General features: G+C 39.8%; 1 protein-coding gene and 1 long non-coding RNA gene across 2 annotated transcripts in view; one reads left to right on the top strand and one right to left on the bottom strand.

Moving 5' to 3' along the window:
- The window catches only part of LOC131471768 (uncharacterized), a 28967-nt gene extending 25564 nt beyond the window's left edge, over window positions 1-3403 (top strand). Inside the window, exons 3-4 of the long non-coding RNA XR_009242023.1 lie at window positions 2635-2824; window positions 3170-3403. This is a non-coding gene — a long non-coding RNA (uncharacterized LOC131471768). The remainder of the gene's footprint in view (window positions 1-2634; window positions 2825-3169) is intronic.
- A 2368-nt stretch (window positions 3404-5771) lies between these two features.
- On the bottom strand, window positions 5772-17414 carry cndp1 (carnosine dipeptidase 1). Its single transcript, XM_058647441.1, has 12 exons — window positions 17259-17414; window positions 16003-16113; window positions 14935-15078; window positions 14067-14229; window positions 13746-13834; window positions 11784-11981; window positions 11628-11712; window positions 9861-10021; window positions 9536-9700; window positions 8772-8913; window positions 7770-7917; window positions 5772-6085 (listed from the first exon to the last, which is right to left on the bottom strand). Exons 1-12 carry the CDS (start codon window positions 17397-17399, stop codon window positions 6007-6009), a joined length of 1626 nt encoding a protein of 541 aa, XP_058503424.1. The 5' UTR covers window positions 17400-17414; the 3' UTR covers window positions 5772-6006.
- Between the last annotated feature and the right edge of the window lie 1642 nt (window positions 17415-19056).

Genomic DNA, 19056 nt, shown 5'->3' with positions numbered 1-19056 from the left:
GCTCTGAGAGTCTGGGTCTGTGATTGCAGGATTCCAGCTGCCCCACTTTCCTTCCCGCGGCACCTGCTGCTGTAATTGACTCTCTCCCTCTCTCTCTCTCTCCCTCTCTCTCTCTCTCTCTCTCTCTCATCTCATTCCATCTCATCGTCTCTGATTCGCTCTCTTAACTGTTCCAGACAGGTGATTCCCCCTGGTTCTGCTCCAGGTTTCTTCTCTGCCAGTGTCCCCAAATGACCTTTTAGTGAATGCCTGTCTTTCTAAATAACAAAAATCCACTCATCTGCTCAGTTTATAAGGCACACCTGTTCAACTATGTGCTGCACAACCTTGCTGAATAAAGGAAGCACGGTGGTTTACGAGACATTGAGTGTGTCATGGTTGTTGGCGCCAGATGGGCTGGTCTGAGTACTGGCACTTTCATGCACAATCATCCCAAGGTTTTTAAAGACAATGGTCTGAAAGAGAGTAGATATCAAGTGAGCAGCATTTCTCTGGGCAAAAAACATGCCTTGTTGATGCCAGAGGTTAGAGGAGGAGAATTCCCAGCCTGGTTCCAAATGTCATAGAGAATGTTGAACATTAAAGCAAAAGACACACACCAATCACTTTATTAGGTACACATATTAGAAGTGGAGGAGATAAACCTAGTTGGCAGTCGATAATCCCTCGGGCTCGTTTTGAATAGCACTGACTAAAAACGTCCTTTGCCTCTGACACGAGCTAAATCGCAAGGCCGCCGTTTGGATGGGTTTCCTTCTTTTTTCTTCCCCCAGCCCTCACACTGTGTATTTCTTTCCCTCTTCCCCTCGCTGAAGTGTTTCTATCCTTTATGCGCCGTGACATTCTTTGTCTGAAGGGCACTGGCGTTCAGCCAAGGGCGTCGCTGGTCCGTCCCAACCGTTTAAGTGAAACCGTAAAAGAACTTTCTCTTGGCACAAAAGCCCTCATGTGGGCTTTGTTGCAATTAGATTGACCAGAAAGGCCGGCAGACCTGATAAAAGGGGATTGGGGAGGGGGGGGGAGTATTGGTGGGATATTATGTGTGACACAGCAGCTTGAGGGGGAATTAGTGAGATTCTGACCGGCCGTGGATTGGTCGGGCAGAAGGACAAAGCACTGATTAATGGAGTGGTCAAAGGCTACACTTAAAACCCAATTTCACAAGAGGAGACAACTTGGCAGCAAAGTGGTCCAGTGAACTCCCTCACTCAGCCACAGTTCAACACAGCGCTGTGAAACTGCTGGACGCACCTCCATCATAGAAGCCCAGAGGATTGACATGGCTTTAAACACATGGGAGACCACGATACAATGAATTATGTAGCCGATTTTCAGACTAGACTAGACCAGTGTTTGCCAACCCTGGTACTCAGGGAATACTGCCCTGCATGTTTTAGATTTTGCCCCGCTCCAACACACCTGATTCCGATGAACACCTCGTTATCAGGCTTCTGCAGAGCTTGATGAAGAACTGACCGTTTAAATAAGGTGTGTTGGAGCAGGGCAGTGTTCCCTGAGGACCGGGGTTGGTAAACACTGGACTAGAAGGTCTTGTCAAGACGTAGGACCACACACACGATACCAGGGAGGAGATTCCAGAGATGCTTTACACGGGTATAGTTTGTGTTTGCTCAACTTAAGGGGACCAGAAACTGTTACTGAAGTCCAGACTTGTTAGGGCTGTGCACATGTCCATAAAACCTGCTTCAGTCTCCTAAAAAGACCCTGCCCACTTCTGGACAGTGTCAGAGGACAGAGGATGAACGAGTGTCCATGAGTGTCCTGCCTCTACAGGTTCTGGACATTTCCTTGCTCTTGTGAACGTGTTTGACCCCCAGAAAATTGTCTCGCTTCTCTCTCTTAATATGAGCGAAAAACATTTCTTTCCATGGTTCACGTCAGAAAACCGCTCAAGTAAAATGTCTCTGCTCGACTCCACTCTCAACCAGATTAGATGTTATCTTGAATTTCATGGTCATGGCAAGTCAGAAATACAATTATTGATTGTTTTGAGAATAGAATGATGGACAAAGTGTATTTGGGTTATGCACAAAAACTCTATGACACTGGTTCTCAAACTTTTTATACCGAGTACCACCTGAGAAAATACTGAACTCTCAAAGTAACACCATTATCGCCAACGTTAAAATACAGTGGTGTAAATAGGTCGAGCAAAGTCAACTACGGATTTTCACAGGAGGCAGATTTATTCCCAATAAGTACCACCAGAGGAACCTCGCGTACCACTGGTGGAACACGTACCACACTTTGTAAACCATGGTTCTACTGTATATGCTAAACTGGACACACAAAAAACCTCCTGATGTTCTACTGTAAAGCCACGTTAGTGTGACGTGCTGCTGCTTCAAGGTGGATGAAAAGCTCGAGTTATTCTGAGCCTCATCACGGCTCTGTCCTCAATATCACACTACTTTATAAATAGTATAATGAAATGGAGCAGTGTAACATTAGTAGAGTAGTGTTGAGTCACATTGAGGTTGTGTGAGACGTTAAAGAGAGACAATGATTTACCATGTTGAGCACTTTACAGTGATGTCACAGAGTTTAATGTTGTTGGTTTTTTTTTTAATCAGTGAATAGATACTTTGTTTCTGTTTGTCTTCTCTGCTGCAGATTCAGTCGTGGTTCTTTCACGAGTGGAACGAGAAGAAAGGCCTACACCGGTGGACACATGATGAATTGCACTTCTGCTGCTTTGTCCCAGTTTAACCCAATTTCTTCTTTCTTTCTTTTTTAATACACTTTAATTTACTACCATAGCAGTCAGCTTTATGCGAGGGAATAAAGGTTTACTGCAGCAAAGGTGAGTGATATTAGGCCATAATGCATAAAAACTGCTTTTAATGTTGATTTTTTTTTTGTGTGTGTGTGTTGTTTGATTTCTGTTTTTAAAAACTAGTGTAACCAGAGGAAGTTTATTTTTCAGTAGATGGTAAAATATTACATTGTAATTTTAGTCATGTAGAACCTGGAATTCTTTTGTCTCTGTCTATGCTACTTGTATTACGTTAAAGCTGCAGTGCGTAACTTTTGGTGTCTTCGTGAACAGACACTTTTGTCCATATAGTGTATAAACACCACTGTGTAGCTAAGATTAAATTTTAAATTTAAATTTGTGTAACTTTGGTGTTTGAAATCCTTCATCCAGATTTACCACAGTGACACAAACTGACCACATGAGGCAGCAGTGGACCAGCAGCAACTGTGTCCCCCCGCAAGCTAAAATCACTCATTTTCGGAAAAGTCCGTTCACTGCTGTAAACTGTATATTATTGTATAAATTAAATTAACAAAACTGCAGTTATAATCATATGCCCGTTGCCTTTGTTGTCAGGATTGAACTTCAAGCTTTTCATGTTTGAAACTTCCCATATTAGTAAACGCAGCTACGCTGAGAACAATGACAGTAACGTGTGCCGTCTGAGCCGTGACTGAGTCACTGAAGATGAAGCACTCACCTGCAGCGCCACACTCGTGTGTGTGTGTGTGTGTGTGTGGAGGTGAGGAGGGTCAGCTGGTGTTGTGAATCAGGCCGCTGAAGTGTCAGACACGGCTTTTTCATAACACCAGGGTTCCTCCTCACCACTTCCTGCTGGAATACACCACTGCAACATTTCCACTGAGCCTGAAGATTAAAATACGGGTGATTTGTTCATTTTTACAAGGTGGGATAAGTTTGTCCTTGTTCTGTTTTGCATTAAGACATTGGAGTTCATTTTTTAAAGATTCCCTCAAACCTAATAAAACTTCATAAGGAAAAAAGTGGAGTTAGAGTTAATTTGTATTCTTCCTTATATTATAAGGTCTTAATTCAAACTTTGGTAGAAGTTGAAGTCACTTTTTTTTATAATATTACTTAAGTAAATGTATTAAAGTATACGACATTTACTGTACTTAAGTATCACAATGTATTTTTTGATATAAAATGTACTTAAGCTTCAGAAATTAAAGTATTAAAGTGGGGAGTAAGGATTGAGCCATGGTGGCTCAGTGGTAGGGCGAGCTGTCTTTCAACTGGAAGTTTGTGGGTTTAATTCCTGGCTCTGCAAGTCTATATGTGTCCTTGAGCAAGAAGACACTTAACCCCATGTTGAAGCTTGTGAATGTGTGCATGGCAAAAAAAAAAGTAGTGTAAAGCAGCTCTAGAAAAGAGTTGTATAAATACAGACCATCACCAACTCTTCTGATTTTATTTGGTAGTAAGAAGATAGAAGTATTTGTACTTTGTTGCATTACAACACTGGATCCAAATACTGTGTATAAGCTGGAGGCACTATACATATGAGACTGTATTACTTGTTTATCTTCACTGCAACATTCTCACTGAACAATAGCGAGCGTATGTCAGATGAACGGTAAAGATTGTGCGTTTGCATGAATAGGACTTTGTCTTGGCTGGAGATTTGAGACAATGGCTGGATGCAGTCCAGGAACGGCAGCAGTGCATTTGTGTACTTCTGTATAGACGTTGAGTCTAAGCTCTGAAAAGGAGATGCACACACACAGTGAAAGGTTGACAGCTAAATAAATGTCTCATGACTGAAGCAACAATACGCTTGAGTGTTTGTCACGTTGTTGACGCTCATGCAGCTCCAGGAAGTTGGAAGCTAGAAGTGGCAGTGATGTCACCACCGAGTCATTGTTACCAATACCAGTCGATAACAATGCTGTGCACCCATGGTTCTCAAACTGTGGGTACGGGAGCTTCCTCTGGCGGTTCTTGGAGGAAAATTTAGAAATACTCTTCTACTGTATTATATACCAGGGTTCGTGAGAGACCAAACATTGCCGTGTCATCCTGCAGTATTTTAACACAGAATGATCCTGTCTGCTTGTTAAACCCTACGAAGTGATGTGGGAGTTTTTTCTGAAAGGAAAAGCAGAAGCTTAAACCTTACCACGTTTACCATCATCCTCATTTCAGCTAAAACCACCACACATGGTTAAAACAGTATCATGTTGATATGCATGTCTGCAGCTCCCATGAATTCTTGTTTATTTATATCCGTGCTTTCTTTTACTTTATTTTGGCAAGCCTGGTCTTGTTTCTTTTTCACTTCCTGTCAAGTTTCCCGCCTCTGTGATTGTCTCCTCCCTCTCTAATGCGATTCACCTGTTTCTCGTTGTCTTCCCGCCTCCCTGTGCTTATAAAGTCAGAGTCTCCTCCTTGTCCTTTGCCAGATCTTTGTTGTTTTTGTGCTTTTATTTCCAAATGTTTCTCCTTGCAACTGTTTTGGCTGTTACCTGTATTTTGAGCTGCTGATACTGGGATGTTTTTTTTCTGGGAATTGTCTGATTGTGGAGAAAAATCATTGAACTGTTTTCTTCCCTCAAGTCTGCTGAGAGTCCTTAAACATACGTTGCCTTCTGAGTCTGAGCTTCATAACATGAGCTCACACATAATTGACAACCTGTCATTTTGTTACCCTTCAGAATCTGAACTCCAGAGTGTCCAGAAAATGCCATTTGGTTGGCGCCACATACTATATGTGCTTTACTTCATCATCTATTTGTTCTCTAAATAATGTGCTGTTAAATATATAATGTTCCCTTTAAACAAACATATTTTTTTACATTCGTCCCTGATGGCTATAAAAAATATTCTTATTTCCTAAATGACGTGACCAGGGAAATCGGAAGACTCTTCACTGTGGTTTGCAGAAACGTTCTGTGCACTGGTGACAAACAGATCTGATCCTGGAGATCTTTATACTGCATAAGTTCTTACATGACACAAAAACAAATACATGTATTGTTGCACTGTAAAGCTTTTACTACATGACACACAAACACACAGGATAACTACCGTCTGATATTATTATATCCAGAATAAACAAATTCCACATATTCAGTGTGAGCAACTGAAACAGCGACGTGATCCGACTCCAGACATTTTACTCATATTATCAGCAGACGCACAGATTGAGATTTAGATAAATAAAAACACAGGAGAGATCGTTGTCCCTGGAATGTCACAGTGTGTCATCACACAGTCGTCTTCTTAATCTGGGACACTTCGTTCAGGAAGGCGATGAATAACTTGGTTCCCTCAATGTAGTTGTACCTGGAAGAGGAAAACAAGGATGAATAGAATATATGTAGACTGATACAATAATAAAGTACAAATACAGGTTAAAGAATCAAACAGCTCTTACAAATACTGTATTTTTCCTTTTTAAAAAAGCCCACAATGTCACCCTTATACTGTTTTTGCACACTGTATAGTGTGTATATGTCGTTGTACATAATATTACCACAAATGTTCTTTATTTTTATTCTATTTTTTTCTATATTGTATTTTTTTAACTTTAAATTTCCAATACTTATTTATCTCGTATTGCATTTTGCTTCTAACTGTGCTGTATCAATGTGAATTTCATCCGTACGTGTGTACTGTACATACATATAAGTGATGATAAAAGCTAAAGTATCCGTCTTGTGTATGAAGACGAGTCTCCTTCACAGATTCAATCACAATTTATGTTCACCACCACAGCAATAGATGGGAGTAATAATAGTAAAATTTAAAATTAAATAAATAAATCAATCCGTCCGTCTTCTACTGTTTTATCCTCCACATTAGGGTCATAAATGAAATATGACCACCTTTCATACATACAGCTCAAAGCAATTCAAAACAGTAACTTTACAAAGGAAACAGAACAAAAACAACATACAAATAACTCATTATAAGCAAAATAAAGAATTTAAATAATGAGTCCATTGAGGAAAGTGCAAGCCTGAGCTGAACTGTATTTGAATTAAATACAAACAAGACAAATAGTGCACGTTAGGTACTAAATTATTGTAAAAAAATATTGACTGCTCATAGGCTGCATCCCTGCTTTAGTTTGGCGCCGTTAGTGGCAGCAATCAATAAACCGACAGCAGATGATTGCAGTGTCTGTGACGGCAAAGAGTGAACGAGTGAGTCAGCAATGTTAGCCTGGTGCAATTCCAATTAAAGTGCCGTGAATAGAAGAAGGAGAAGCTTAAAATCAATCCTAAATGATACAGGATGTTGTTGTTGTTAACGGCTGAACTGCAGAGTTTTTAAATGATGAGTTTCTCTGTGTTTTTATTTAGTTTTTTCCCCTGGAGGCCAGTAAAGGGTCAATGACAGTAATCAAATCTGCATTAACGAACAGCACTACAGTGTTTTTTTGGCACATTTTTGGATTATAAATTGTACTTAGGTGGCAAACTTTTGTAGAACTGAAACAATTAATCGATTATTAATCGATTACTAAAGGAATCGTCAATTGATTAATTGGTTTGAAGCTTTTTTCATGATTAAAACAAGATTTCTGATTGTCTCAGCTTCTTAAATGTGATTATTTTCTTTGTTTCTTTGCTCCATATAACAAAGAAATCATTAAAAACTATTTTGGTTTGTGGACATCATCATTTCCAGGTTTGACAAACGTTGACCGACATTTTTTAACATTACGATAAACACTAAGATTTGTAGCCTCAGATTTAATCCACTGGGTTCATTTTCTTAAATTACACAGTTGAATTTCTCTTTTTTGTTTTAGCACCGATTAGTGCTGTTTTTTCCTTACTGTAAATTCAATTGATTTATTGCTGAAAGACAGCTCGTAATTGAGTACAGTATTTCATTATTTCAACATCTATTTGTTGTCCAGCTACTGCCACTTTGTTCCAGTGGTGTCGTATGTTCATCGTTATTAAAGGCTTCATTTAAAACTAAAAATGTAAAATGAAATAGGCCAATGGAGTCAAACCTGCTCATTTTTTCATTCTGAGAGTGCAGTCCGTCGTCGAAGCCTCCGATGGGCATCATGATGAGGCTTTTCCCCGTCACATCCTGGAAGGTTTTAGCGATGGGGATAGTCCCGCCCTCACGGATCAGATCTGGATCCATGTCAAAAACTAAGAGAGAGTGGGGGGGACATTTTGTTTTCCAGAGTCATGGGCATGAACAGAATGAACCAGCAGGATTATTTATATTAATTACGCGTCAGTTAAAGCTAACTGCAAGATTTACAGAAGTGCTGATACATGACTGAGTTGAAAAACAACAGTAGAGGACGACAAATGAAATTAGAAAGTACTGTAAGAGTCACGTAGACACATGAACACTCTTCACAAAACCCCCCAAATAAATCACTTAAATGTGAGAAGAACACATGGCATTTTCAAATATACTGTGAAAGTATAACGTTGGTCATAAAGAACCAAGACGTGAACAACATGTTCCAATCGTAAAGCAAAGCAGGGGGACGTGTATCAGTATAGTAAATATAATATGAATAACATTATGCAGTAAATATGCTACAGAATAAAACCCATGTATTTTAAAGTCCTATTGTACATGTCTTGTTTGGTTTTGTGTCTTTTTATTGACCCGTATCACCTCCCTGAGGTCAAAAGGTCAAGCAGGTGAAGGCCAATGGGGGTGAGAAGAGTCTGAGATGATGTTATATGATGACAGGTCTTAAAAACATCAGTTTTGTAAGTGTCCGTGAAAGTGTATGACCTTGTTTAAGCGCATTTCATCACTCAGTTGATATATCAGCAGCTATATGAAAACCATGAATTCCCCCACACACATACTGTATACAAAAATACCATATAATATATAAGACTTGACACTGCTAGTATACTTTTATAGTTTCTTTTACAGTGCGTTTATGATTTTTACAGTTACACTCTGTGCCGTGTGTCTGAGTAAAGTGCGCTGACAGAATGATGGCGGGAGCTAAATGTGATGTGAAGCGCCGTACCTCTCTTGACGGCAGCTTTCCCGGCCTCGTAAAGAGGATGCTGAGTGTTCGCCAGCCAAGGCTTCGCTCCAATCACCATAGTAACTTTGAGTCTGTTAGGACTTTTCCTCTTGGCAAACACTGAGTGAAGGTAATCTGTCACCTAAAGCGTCAAAAACGTGGAGACAAAGAGCAGAGGTAGTGGAAGAGGAAGCCATTTATTTAACACGGAGAATGAAAAATCAATGTGTTATTTTATAGTGTGTGAGTGTGAGTAACATCGAGGAGCGTTCTAGCGCTATCCAACTTGACTCGACTCTGACTCTTTTCCATTAGTGATAACACCTGGCGCTTTTTTTGGTACCTGGTACTGATACTAAAATGTGACGTCGACAGACTGTTGGCCACTGATTGGTCAGCGAGCATCGTCACTGGAAGAGTCATGAGCACGATGTCCGACACAAGAATCAAATCAAACAATGCCAAACTGTAGATCAGTTAAAAAGACTTAAAAATCCTGAAAACATGCGTTAATCTCTAACATTTAGCAAGTCACCACTAAATGCCGGCGATCGTGAGCCGAATCACAACCCGTTGCGCTGTATTTCAGTCATGCAGCAATTAAGTGCTGAACTAATCTTTTTAATTAACTGATTCTAATGATTCAGTAGATCGATCGATCGATAGAATTGCTTCGCCCATCACTAGTTCTTGTGTTTGTGTCGCGTATAAAATGACGTCACGGCAGTTTCATGCTGTCGCGCCATGACGACCCCATGTTTTACCTGTTTCTTGACCACCGCAGGGTCCATGTCGGGAACTTGTCTGATGGAGAACTTGCCAATAACCTTAGCCGGGATGACGGTCTTTGTGCCAGGGTCAGAGAAAGCCCCCTCAATGCCGTGGATGGTGACTGTGGGGTAGCGCCACAAGTGGGCCAACAAGTCCACCTACACGGGAAACACAGAGTGGACAATCAGCTTTTTGGGTCTTAATATAAAATAACCCTTGTCTGTTTTGCTTTTTCTTCATTTGTATCCCTCACTCACATTCCGGTCACATGACGTTACTCTCGTGTGACCCCAAATGAATGTCACTTTTGAATCTCACCTTGTTGCTGTACATGAGCTGGTCGATGCCGATCTTGTTCTTGTAGTTGTCCATGTCAAACTGGATGTCTTGGTACATCCTCCATTCATCGTCAGAGAGAGGAGCCACAGCCTCCCTGATCCCAGGAACCAGGATCTTACCACTGGGGCTGATCAGTGAGTCTGAAGAGTGGAAATACAACAGAATGTACAAAGTCGGCACAAGATAGAAACAGAGTTCACTTCATCAGTTAAACAGAATATACAGCACTTTTCAAACAAATCAAATGTCTCTTTTTCATGTCTTTTAGGTCTTGTCTGCTGTAGTTTAATGGTACCTGTCATTATATTGAATGCTGTCTTTTAATTTTAGCATTTCTCTCTTCTTTTTAATATTGTTTTGCATGTTAGATGAGTGTAAAATGTAATTTGTGTTTTTTATTCTGTCTTCAGTATGACTATAACATCTGTCCACATGGAAAACAGCCTATTGTCTAATTCTGCCGCATTCACAAGAACGTTTATTAATGTGCACTGTCCCTATTAATGAAACTAATAAGAAAAAAGGCACTGACAATAACATGGGATGTTAAAATCTGATATTAGAGTTTGATGTTCAGATTTTGAAACCAGTGTATTAGGAAATATAACCAATCATTCAAGAAAAAAAACAATAAAGTAACATTTGATTTGATTAAAATAAGTAATAAGGTCAAAATAAAATTTGTAATAAAACCAGATTAATATGTGTATGTGTGTGAGTGTGTATCAGTGTAGTTTTTCTGCTCCATATTACATATAAATTACATTTAAACTGAAAAACCAAAACAAGACATTTGAGAACATGGTTTGGGAAACACCAATCAACATTTTTCTACATTTTCTGTCATTTTACTTAGTCTGAAAGGATTCAGTTCCTTTATAAGCATACGAATTATACCTACAGCACTCCTGAATGTTTTTGTACTAATAAAACCTTGAATAATCTGCAGACGAGCCAGCAAGTTTTCCATCTTTATCATAAAAAAGAAGAAACTCACGTTCCACTTCCACTACGTGTTAATTATTAAGTAGAAGTGTGAGTGCATATGGGTTTGTTTTGTGCACTTTGTATTCACAGTGTCAAAGGAAATTGTGTGAAAACAGGAACTAAAGAGACTCTTTGGCATCTACTCCACTACGCTGAAGTAGAAGTCCATAAAAGTGGTATAATATACTGTCAACATGGTGGACCAGGCCTCGAGCGCAGCTCCAAAACAAGACTGTGTTCATTAGTGTCTGTTACTGCAATAAAATGAATAGGTCACATAAATATCATTTAGTAATGTCTGTCTGGCTTTGCATATTCAGTGGCTGTCATTGTGTAATCTGGTTGTTCCCACATATTCATTCATTCATTCATTCATTATGGAAATAAAGTAAAATAAAGAAAATGCTGACAGGATCGCATCATCAACATAGAGCCTTCACCCTGAGAGTAATTGTGTACAAATGCTATATTTATGTACAAATAACAATATATACATATTTACACAAGGTTAAAGTCAGAGTAAAACTAGAGGATAATTTACGACAGTTTATGCGATGTGAAGTTCCTTCATTCTTGCGCTTTTACCTTGTTATGTTTTATGACATTTTTTTCTGCCAAATCTATGGTTCACAATCTGTGGTACGTGTCCCACCAGCGGTACGTGAGCCAGTGTAGATGTAAGGAAGAACATAACGTGGGCTTCCTTGTTAGATAAAGGCAAAATAAGAGCAGAATGAATGACTGATGTTCCACGCTTACCAAGAACGCCAATGAGGTCAATCATTGGTTCAATCACGGCACCCCCATACACTCCAGAGTGTAAATCCTGTTTGGGTCCATCCACCTGCAAACAAACACACCACATGACACAGCAGAACACAGGTGCGTATGAGCCGAGGGTGAAAGTTCATGAACCTCGGCAAAGAAGTAGCAGTTGCCTCTGGTGCCGTAGGTGAGGGCCGGCCGTCTGCTGAGCCAGCCACAGTCTGAGATGATGATGTAATCCACGTCAGAGAAGAAGGTGTCTCGCTGGGCCACGATCATGGCGTCCAGGCCGTTGGAGCCCGTCTCCTCCATGCCCTCGATGACAAACTTCACATTCACCGGCAGCTCCTGGTGGACAAAAGCGCAAGCAGTGCCGTGTAAAAAGCAACGGTCGGAGAAATGTGTCAACGGAAAGCAGCGTATTTGTGGATGAACAAAAAAAAAGGCTTTTTGAAGTTGTAATGGTGTTCTCTGCAGGTTGTGCAGACCGCCATTAGCTTTCTTTTTAAAAGCAGTCAAATCCTACACAGACCCTTTCGATGTGCACTGCCTATTCAGCTGCGGTGTTTTCTCTTGCGAGACAAAGTCACGCACGAGGCCGATGGCAACTATAGGAAGAAAGACTGCTGCAGTGACTTTGCAGAAAAAGAGCAGTGACTTTGCAATCAGTTTTCTTTCTCGCCAGGCCCGAGGCTACTCCTCCGTTTGTTCCCACTAAATGTGTGGAGTATTTTACTCAACTGAAAACAGTCCACTCAAATAAATGGGTGTTATCTTCTGAGTCTGTCTTGCCTGAGGCGCCAATCTCTCTCTCTGCTTCCCTCTCTTTATATTCTAAGTGTTTTCCAAGACAAAGATGAGCTGCAAATATGAGCTGTAATTTGTCCTTTGGCTGCCTCGGCTCCCATTACCTTGCACATTTCATTCTGCTCATCTTTGGCAAGGGAAATGGTGAATGCTCTGCATTTATATAGCATTTATCCAGACTTCTTGACCAAAGAAAGCCCTTTATCTGACAGCCATGGTTCTTTAACTGTGATACGTGTAGAAATACCAGGCTAATGAAGTATACTAATCAGTAAAAACATGCAATACATCAGCTGCAGTGTATGCAATCCTCTACATCCTTGGTGGTACATTTAGCACGCAAAATCTGGTGTTCAGATGGTGTCTTTTTTTATAAACTTTTAGTTTTTCTTCATTTTAAATTGTTAATGCACTATTTTAACACACACACATCATATATATATATGTATATATATATATATATATATATATATATAGATATAGATATAGATGAGGTAGCTGAGAAATCTAGACGCACCCTAGCGGTGAGGAATTAGAGTAGAAAATGAAACAAATCAAAATGAATTAAACAATAATACCTTATCTCTCGCTCCATGTGTATGTGTTTATATAGCTTATGATTTACACCGCTGTATTTTAACGTTGGATTAACTTCGTATGGTTTAAAACCATGGTTTAAAAATGTTAATAAAAACACTGCTCTACAGTTAAACTGTTCATCCATTCACTCACACATTCACACATTCATACATTCTACATACAGCACTCTTTCTATCACACATCAATCATCTACACTCACACCCTGCCAGCACAGCCACTTGGGGAATCTTGGGGTTAAGTGTCTTGCTCTTGTTGAGCTATGACCACCCCCAAAAAATAAACCCTATCCAATATGAGGGCCTTTGCACACTGGGTGTGTTTTACTTGCAATTTTCTATTTGCACGTTAAAGCTGCTGTCAGTGAAATATTATAGTTATCCCACCAAACTTTGCCTAATTAGGAGCCAAGTGGTTTGTCAGTGAATAATGACAAAAAGATGCTAAATATGGTATATTTCAAAACTGTATCCAGTAAATCCGAGTTTTTATATCAGCGACAGGATTTAATTGAGTAATTTAGCCATTTTTTCCCCACACACATCTCACAAATGTGAGTTACGGACAACTTGAAATTTAAAACATTCAAATGAAAGAATGAACATTTTTAAGTTTTTAGGGAAGTCCTGTTTGTTTGTTAACAGGTCCAGTTGTGTGCATGTAAATAGCACCCTTCCCATTATGTGATGTACAGATGAGTCCTATTACCATGTTGAGAGCTTGATAAGCCTCCACAGCATGAATCCAGGCTAAAACTGGCGCTTTGTTATCTGATGCTCCTCTTCCATACAGGTTACCTAAAGGTGAAAAATTACAGGAAGATGCATTTTTAGAAATGATTACATGTACATAAGGTGACATAAGAAAGAGGGAGGGGAATGCCAACTGCAGAAAACACACAAGGTACCATTAGATAGAAATAATCCAGAGATCTTGCACAGAATTGTATACACAAATCCGGCCTTGAAAACCACTAACACAATTTAAACAGAGTCTGGACGCACAACAGTTTAATATAAAGGCTTTTACCATTAATGTCAGTCAGGTTGTAGGGGTCAGTTGCCCAGCCGTCTTCTCGCTTCGCCGGCTGCACGTCCACGTGACCATACACACACACGGTGTGTTTGTCGGCGTCACTGCCGAACCGAGCTGTCACCACTTTAGGCAACGCCAACATCTGGCCATTAGGAAGCTGCGAACATTAGCATGCACTGTGACACATGCTTTGCTTGCTAACCATCAGCCATAAGGTGTTGGGACTTTGTAGTGCATGGTGTACTTTAGTTATGTGGGTTGCCACAGGGATGTCTGTCACACTTGAGGATGATCCAGGGGCCCAAGAGCTCAGGGGGCCCCGAAGCCCAAGCTACTATCCTGATATCTTATACATCCCGATACACTGATGTCTTTTAGGGCCCCCTTAGGCTATGTTATCCACCCCTGACGTCTTGACAGGGCCCTCTGTCAAATAACAAAGCTAAAGCTGTGGGATAAGTCTAATAGGAGTCAAGGATTCAAGGTGCTTTATTGTCATCCCAACATGCAGACATGAAAGAATGAAATTTGGAACTCAAGGACCTAGAGAAACACAATAAATAAATAAATAAATGAAAAAAAAAGCATATTTAACTAGAAGTAGGCCTTAACTGTGAGATACTGGGATTCCTTACATGACAACCAAACAGTACAGTTATTGATAAGTGTGTGAGTGTGGGTTAGGGTCACACTAACTGAATTAGCTACACATTGTGTGCAACTTAAATGTGTGTGTATTTAATAAATACTAAAGCACGAGTTCTGTCTCCCCCCCCGCCGCCCCCCCCCTTTTACACTGACCTCCCTCATGAGCCAAAACTAATCATTATCTATGATTATCAGTGCTGTCTTTGTCACTGACCTCTTGTTCTCCGACATCCACCAGCTCCACAGCTCCTCCCATCAGCCTCAGCTTCTGGGCCACCAGCTCCATCATGCGGTGCAGGTCGGGTCTTTTCTGGACATTGCTGGAGTCGCTTTCAATGGCAACCCAGTCCCGCAGAGCCTGGAACACACACACACACACACACATATAATATAAAAGGACCACAAGAAACACAGATTTATTTGCTCTTAAATAAAACAAATTATGCTGCAAAATGTTTGAATTATGTTGCCATACTGCCATCTTTTGGTCAAGACTGGCTTCGCTTTCCCTGAGAAGTCAGCAATAAAACATTCTGTATGTAGAGAGTGTCAACTCTGATGATTTAAGAGCTGTATATCTTCAAATTTCTGATCTGACATATTTTACAGCTTTTCTTTATGTGTGTACATTTTACTGTAAGCAGTGCCGGCCCAAGTCTTTATAGGGCCCTAGGCTGAATTTGATTAGGAGGGGGCCCCCCTTCCACCACCTTTACCTGTACTGGACTATTATTAAATGTAACACTTTAAATTGTGTTAATTATAGTTGTGTTATTTTCACCAAATCAGTGTCACTCTTGTTTTTTTAACTTTAGAGGGCAGTAAAAATCACAAAAGTGGTCTATTATTAATGTGCACTTTCTTATTCAAAGTGAAGCACTAAAGTATGGTGATACTGAACTTGAATTAAACATGTAACTTTGAACAGATGTGCAAATGTACACGAAAGGAGCAAATCTTCAAGTCCAAAATAAAACCAAACAACTTCAGCTCAACACTCAAAAAATCTACATTTCTTTAATATGAACACAGGTGGCTTATTGGTGGCTCTGACTTTATGTCTTTGGATTTTCAAAATAATTTATGCCCAACTACTCAGAATTAATGAAGAGCAATAGCACCACCTAGTGTCTAAAACGTTTAGGCCCCCTCTCTCCTGCCACAGTTTCCCAGACTGTGAACACGTCAACTGTAACACTGAGTCTGGCATAATATGTTCATATTATTTGTTTTTTCTTCAACGATTATATCTGCTATTTTTTTACATAGTCATGTTCTTTACCTCGACATATTCTTCTTGGTGATTGTCAATATGTTGCGCCAGCTCCGTGTACTGGAAAGCATGTGCCGTCGATGAGAGCAGCAGGACAAAGAGCACAAATGGAAAAGTCATCTGTTGGCACAGGAAATCACACAGAAGAATAAAAGGAGAGCACTTCATCAAGGGAGAGCTGGAAGAATTAACAACAACTATTTTTTTTTACTAATCTAATCATTTCAGCTTCTTAAATGTAAATATATTCTGGTTTACTTGCTCCTCTCTGTTTGTAAAATGAAACATACTTTGTTACTCAATCACATTTGAGGTCATTTCTGCCATTTTGGTAAAGACGGATTGACATTTTCTGCTATTTTCAGGCAACAAATAGGAACTACTTAACATATTCATCGTAAAAAAAAAAAAAACATGCAGACCATGTCTTGGAAACACTCAAGTCGTAATGTGCCGGGGCATAAATGTGGTGGTTGAAATATGTCTACAAATGCCCCCCCAAAAAAAGGGTTAGGGTTATTGCATACAATGTTTACAATCATCATATATCAATTAAGTTTGCAGCATTTTTCCCAGCTTTTAACCAAACATGTATGTGCATACCTTTTGAATGACATTCTTAAAATTGAAATATCAAATCTCTTGGAAATGAGAGCACCAGCTGAGGGAGTCACACACTAACAGATTCACTGCAGAGCAGCAGTGGGAGCAAACAGTTGAGAAGTGACTGAGAGCCGACATGGACTGAGGATCCAAAACCACTATGTGCAGAATAAAGCTTGTTCAAACTAGGAAGAGCTTTTGCCTGGTTTCTGGGGTGTAAATGGGTTTTGTTCATGTTGCTCACAGTATGCCATTTTGAGTTAATGAGCTGGTTAAGGGGTGTAAGTTGCAATGTTTGAAGTTGTGTTTGTTAAATTGAATGCGATGCATTTAAAGCCATTTGAGTACACAATTGAACACAATGTTATGGATGTAAAGACTTGCCTTGAAGAATTTATTGCAATTGTGCTAATTGTGAAATTGTTAGACTTTACTTTAAAATTGTATTTACTTAAATGCACTTAAAGTGATGTTTGCGTGTGTGTTTACAGGTTTTTCACCTGACCAGTTTTCATAATAAAGACACAAAGAAAAAGACATGCACCTTGCAACAGTGAGGGACCACTTGACAGGAAAAAAATAGTCAAAATAAGGCTTATTATATTGTTAATAATAAGTAAATAAAACAGTGAATAATTTGTAATAAGTGAAACTAGTCTTACCTTCCCTCTGCTTGCTCTGTGTGTGTGTGTGACAGTCTCTTCAGGCAGGCAGGCAGACTTTAGCACTGTGTGGTTGTCCTGATATTTATACACCCCCCCTAACATCACACTAATGGACCCTGGGGTCAAATAGTCAAACATTTCCTAAAACCCGGCCAAGACAGCTGACAAATTAAATTTTTTTTTTTCCAGCTGACAGGTACAAGAATTACACTCAATCTATTGATCTTGCTCCAAGAATGCACACAGCAGGCGCAAAAGCAGCATGTTGAAATGAACTAACTCCTGGTGCTTGGTGCTTTGAAATCTCAGAGACAAAAGCAGCTGTTCTTGATCTGCATTGTAGGCCGGTGGGCTGCTGAGCGCTGAGCTGAGCGCTGAGCTACTTGTGAGCATTCTTAATGTTAGATAATCACGCTTAACAGTTGGCCTGAGCATAGTAAATTCCCCATTACCTCTTGATGTTAATTGGATAAATTGTACACGGTCAAAACTTCCTGAGTTTTTTTCTGAGTGTCCCAGTGTGAGTCTGAGCCTTAGTCACGCTCATTTTTCATTTTCCATTAAGGCTTACATCTATTCAAATATATCAGTCCAAATACATATCATGTCCATGTCCTTATGATTTATAATCCAGTTGCACAGTGTAATGAGCTTGTACTTTACGGAAAAATGACAACTCCATTTATGGTACAAAGGGAGAAAACAACAAGAGAAAAATAATGTGATAGAGATAAAAACCTTGGACAGGACACCACTTTGTGGAGAGAGATCTTGGACTCAAGAGGCTTAGAAAACAACATACACTTTTCCTTCCGTGTACTAGATCAGTTTGTAACTCTAGCTCTTCTCTCTAACTCTATAATGACCAAAGTGGTGTTTTAAATGTCCTCAGGAGTGGATCTTGAGCTATAATAAGCATTTCTGCTGTGTAAACTAATCCCATTTGTGTCACACACATGCAATCGGGATGCTTTTCATGGCTGCGGTGATGCTTATTATTGCACAGCACTAGCTCTGACAAAAAGAACCTACTTCTTTAATGATGTTTAGCTACGAGATCCACTGCTCTATAAGACTATGTGTTTATACTTGATGATGACAATAAAAACCAGATTTACCTTTTTGGTAATCTCATAATTTTATCTGTAACACACCAGTGGATGACAGGGAGGGACATGTTTTTTCCCCCACATTGGCATATGAATGTGTTTCAGCCCGTTTATCTACAAGGCAGAGGGTTGGACATTAACAAATAAACATGAGACAAGAGGGAGAAAAGAGTATTCTGGACACATGACAGTCAGACCACACACTTTACAATATGCATCCTGAATATAACAAGAAGCCTGAGGGTCTGTTCTGGACATGGTGCGTTAAGGGAGTATAGATGTCTCTTGTTTGACTAAAAGGTGATATTGTCCAAACTTGTTGCATTCAATGTGTAGATCATGAGACCGTATGGTATATAAGGACCCAACTTGTTTTTCCAGTATATGGTGATTGACTTGCGAACAAAATCCTTTTTGTTCTAAGTCATGTGTCAGCGAGGTCTCTACCTGCACCATCATCTCACCACCATGTTGTTCTAAAGAAGGACAGCTGGTAAATGACATGTTCTTAATATCTTGGGGGCCTTAGATGAGGTTATTGCATTCTCTAATCCTAAATGTTTCCTTCCTGCTGTGGCACATGGAAGAGGTTGTTCATGTGATATTATACTGTACAATGTTCAAACACAAAGTGACAGAGGCCTTCAAAATGATTTGTGTGAATATTAAACTATGAAACTATAACA

This window comes from Solea solea, chromosome 13 (genome assembly GCF_958295425.1).
Source record: "Solea solea chromosome 13, fSolSol10.1, whole genome shotgun sequence".
NCBI lineage: Eukaryota > Metazoa > Chordata > Actinopteri > Pleuronectiformes > Soleidae > Solea > Solea solea.
Note: the sequence above shows the minus strand (reverse complement) of the source record. Positions and strands in the feature narration are given on the sequence as shown.